Raw genomic sequence first — 4468 nt, forward strand, 5'->3', positions numbered from 1 at the left:
GAGGAAGTGCAGTGCACGGGTGAGAGGAGGAGAAATGGCTTCTGAGGAGGATCTTGCAAAGTGCCCTGGAGCAGAGGAGCTCGAGCACCTGGTGCAGAGGCTGCGTGTTCCCCTGGGCTATAGGACCCCGTTGCCATGGCTCTGGGGGGGCCCACAGTGAAGCTCAGGACATGTGGGACAGGACAGGACACTCAGGACAGGACACGTGGTGGCTCCAAGCTGGCGCCTGGGCCCCGGGTGCAGCCCTCAGCAGATGTGCTCTGTCACCTTGTGTGGGGGGCAGGAGCTGGCCTGTCCCTGCCTGCTGCAGGCAGGCGTCCCCACGCTGTCACACTGCTGCAGGCAGCCTGGCCCTGCTGTCCCCAGCTCAGCGAGGACCTTCCCGTGGCTCAGAGCCCCGCGTGGGGGGCAGGTCTGCTCCTGTCCCCCCCCTTGCACTCGGGGTGTCCCTGGCTGTCGTTCTGCAGGTGACTGCTGCCAGCGTGGGGGGAGCGTGGCTGCCCCTGCCAGCCCCACGGGTGAGGGGATGAGGGGACAGATGGGCTGTCCCTGTGCCCCAAGGACACCTTATCACCCTGGGGCAGGCAGCAGGGCAGCGTGAGTCCTTGGGGCTGGTTATCTGCAGGCTGGAGATGGGAGAGCAGCCCTTGGTGGCTGTGGGCTGTGAGGATCTGCCCTCTGGTGTTTTGGGGGGCACAGGGAGGGGCTGTGCTCCCTGGGGGGGACTCCACTGGGGAACAGACTGCTGGCAAGTGTCTGTCTGTCTCAGCACTGGGTATCACCCTGTGCAGGACGGGGTGAGGGAGAGGTCTGGGGCTCCGTGTGTCTCACAGGATGTTTGGGTTGGAAGGGACCTCCAGAGCTCATCTAGTCCAACCCCTCCACAATAAGCAGGGACATCTCCAGCTAGGTCAGGCTGCTCAGAGCCTCATCCAGCCTGACCTTGAATGTCCCCAGGGATGGGGCCTCCACCACCTCTCTGGGCAGCCTATTCCAGGGATCTGTCACCCTCATATTAAAGAGCTTTTTGCTAAGGTCTAACCTCAATCTCCCCTTTTTTAATTAAAGCCATTGCCCCTCATCCTGTCACTCCAAACTCCCCTGCTTTCTTGTAGGCCCCTTTCAGGTACTGGAAGGTCACTGTAAGGTCTCACCTCTCACCTGACCAGGTCTCTCCTGGCTGGGGGAGGGGTCCCACCTCCCTCCCTGCTGTGGGGTAGCACCAGTCCTAGCAGAGGGCTGGCTCTGTCCCTCTGTGTCTGAGCCAGCTGGGGCTGTTGGTGTCCCCAGAAAACAGAGCTCACAGCTCCTCATCACTCTGCTCCTTTCCCAGGCACTACCTGCGTCCTTGTGTCCTTCCCCTTCATCTTCAACCCCTGCCTGGGTTGCCAGGAGAACACTCCACAGTGGGCAGTCTTCATCTACTACCTCCCCTTCATCATCATCTTCCAGTTTGGCTGGGCAGCCACACAGATCTCCCACCTCTCCCTCATCCCCGAGCTGGTGACCAACGATCATGAGAAGGTGGAGCTCACAGCTTTCAGGTGAGTGTCCCCCAAACCTGGGGGTGCAGCCCTGCCCGTGCCAGGCCCTGTCCCCTCTGTGGTGAGGGGTCCCCTGGGTGCTGGGGGTCTGGCACAGCACACTGGAGCCCTTGGTAGGACCCGGACTGGGCCGTGTGGGTGTCCTGTGGGATGTGTCCAAGTGACACTGCTCTTCTGGGTTGGCCCAGACCCTTCAGTGCCAGGAGGCAATGTGCTGATGTTGGTGACACAGCCTGTGAGATGGTTTGCTGAGCTGGGGACACTTCTCCTTCAGCTCGGGAGGGTCATGCTCAGAGGAGGGGAATAGACCCCCCCCTCTTGGATGCTCCTGGGGAGAGCTGGGCCCAGCCCAGGGTGGGGACAGCCCCAGGCTGGGCAGCGTGTGGGGCTCCATCCAGCAGATGGAGCAGGGCTGGGTGACTGCCCTGGGCAGGGGCAGGGAGGATGTGGGGCAGCTCTGGGGTAACCTCGGGTCTGGTGCTGAGGACACGGGGTTGGGCAGCTCGGGGCACCCTTGGGGTGAGCAGTGACTGGAGGGTGGACAGGCTGAGCCAAAGGGTTCCTGGTTTCCTCCCAGTCATGCCCTGAGGCGTGGACTGGGTGTGCTGGGAGGTGCAGCAGCGAGGCTGGGCCTGGCCAGGTGCCTCAGAGCTGGCTGGAGCAGCCTCGGGTCGAGGTGTCCCTGCTGTGTGCCCAGAGCTGCACGTGTCCCTCTGCCCCACGGAAGGACCCTGTGGCTGGGCAGGCCCCTGAGGTGCTGTCTCCCCACAGATACGCCTTCACTGTCATGGCAAACATCACCGTGTACGGCCTGGCCTGGCTCCTGCTCAACTTCCAGGTGGACCAGCCCGACCGCACCGAGCACCTCGGCATCCAGGACGTCCCCATCTTCCGGGTAAGGGGCAGGGCTCCGTCCCTGGTGTCCCCTCGTCCCTGGCCGGGACGTGGTTCAGCTGGGGAGGTACCCGAGGGACTGAATTAGCAGCGCCCCAGGGTTTTTGGAACCCCCTCTTTCCACACCAGGCTGCTGGGAGGTGAGGGATGGGCGGGCAAAGGGCACCTCCTGCTACGCTCACTTTGTCTGCTTCACCCAGAACCTGGCCCTCATTGTGGTGGCCGTGGGGGCCTTGTTCTCCCTCATCTTCCACCTGGGCACCAAAGAGAAGCCGTACCCACCGGGCTCGCTGCCCCAGCTGGAGGAGAGCACACCCCTGCTGCAGAAGGAGCCTTCGAGCCCCCCGCGCCCGCTGCTGATCTGGAAGAACTGGCTGCTGGAACCTGCCTTCTACCAGGTACTGCTGTGGGCAGGGGCCTGCCCTGCTGCTGTGGGCACCCTCTGGCACCAGGATGTGCCCCTGGTGTGGGTGAGGACAGAGAGATGGGCTGTACTGGGCACCCACCCGCCACGTCAGGGGGACTGTGCCTCTCTGTGGGCATTGTGCCCTGATGGGGTTGGGTGTGGAAGATGCCAGCCTTCCCAACCTCCAGTCTGCACAGATGCAGCAGGGCTGCCCTGTCTCTGTCCCCAGATCAGGCCTGCCTTGTCTCTGTCCCCTCACAGGTTGCAGTGCTCTACATGTCCACCCGCCTCATCGTCAACCTGTCCCAGACCTACATCACCATGTACCTGACCAACTCGCTGCTGCTGCCCAAGGTGGGCACAGGGCAGGTCCCTGCCTGTCAGGGTCGTGTGGGAGGGGGGCCTGTGGTGATCCAGAGCTCACTTCCAACCTGTTCTTGCAGAAATACATCGCCACCATCCCCCTGGTGATGTACGTCAGCGGGTTCCTCTCCTCCTTCCTCATGAAGCCTGTGAATAAGTGGATAGGTCGAAATGTGAGTCCTGGGGGCAAGGTGGGCACAGGGCAGGTCCCTGCCTGTCAGGGTCGTGTGGGAGGGGGTCCTGTGGTGATCCAGAGCTCACTTCCAACCTGTTCTTGCAGAAATACATCGCCACCATCCCCCTGGTGATGTACGTCAGCGGGTTCCTCTCCTCCTTCCTCATGAAGCCTGTGAATAAGTGGATAGGTCGAAATGTGAGTCCTGGGGGCCTGGTGAGACTTGAGCTAGACCCAGGGAAAGGCTCAGGGTCCAGATCCTGACCCCACAAGTGAGCAGAGGGCTTGGCACACCTGTGCCTGGCTGGAGAGCAGGGACCCCTCGTGTGTCCTCTGGCACGGGTTGTGGGCAGGGCGAGCGGGCACGGGCCTATCCTGCACCCCTCTGATGATGGGGAGAGTGATGCTGGTCCAGAGTCAGCCTCTTGTGCAGCCTGACTGGGCTAAGAGAGCCCCGTGGTGCCCATGAGAGGCTTTGGCTCAGCTGCCCTGGGCAGGCACAGGGGTCTGCAGCCCCCTCCTCCACACTACAGTATGCCCCACTCCCATTGAGCTCCCAGCTCCGCTGCCAGTTTGGGGCCCTGTGCCCTGTGTGGGCACCCTGCCTGCAGTGCTGCCAGGCACTCGGCTCTTTGGCTGTAGCCAGCACTGAGAAACAGCCAGGACCCCTGCAAGGCCCTTGGGGGCTCCTTGGTTAGAGCCAGGGCTGGCCCCCTGCGTCCCAGGCAGCTGCGGCCCCCCACTCAGCCCAGCCCAGCCGGGGTCTGAGCTCTCCCTTCTGCCCCGAGCAGCTGACCTACTTCGTGGGCATCCTGGTGATCTTGGCCTTTGCCTCCTGGGTGGCCCTGGCCAAGCAGATGGGAGCAGAGATCTACGGAGCGGCCGTGCTGCTGGGGGCTGGCTCGGCCACCATCCTGGTCACCTCCCTCTCCATGACAGCAGATCTCATCGGCACCAACACGGTAGGTCTGCTCCTCCTGCCTGGCACAGACCCGGGTGCCCCAGTGGGACTCAGAGCCCGCGGACTGGGGCGGTGGCTGGCGTGGGATCGGGGAGGGGGCGCAGAGACCCCCGCGGGGGGCTGCG

At 63.4% G+C, this 4468-nt stretch overlaps 1 protein-coding gene across 1 annotated transcript; it reads left to right on the forward strand.

Annotated features, from left to right (window-relative positions):
• Positions 1-1333: 1333 nt before the first annotated feature.
• Positions 1334-4344, forward strand: MFSD12 (major facilitator superfamily domain containing 12; the record flags this gene model as incomplete). The annotated part of the gene is made up of 6 exons (XM_008948709.1): positions 1334-1544; positions 2316-2439; positions 2639-2836; positions 3106-3198; positions 3288-3380; positions 4174-4344. Coding segments are annotated over 6 exons (890 nt in total), but the record flags the coding sequence as incomplete, so codon positions are not given.
• Positions 4345-4468: the final 124 nt, after the last annotated feature.

Source organism: Merops nubicus, unplaced genomic scaffold (assembly GCF_000691845.1).
Source record: "Merops nubicus isolate BGI_N331 unplaced genomic scaffold, ASM69184v1 scaffold24351, whole genome shotgun sequence".
Lineage (NCBI taxonomy): Eukaryota > Metazoa > Chordata > Aves > Coraciiformes > Meropidae > Merops > Merops nubicus.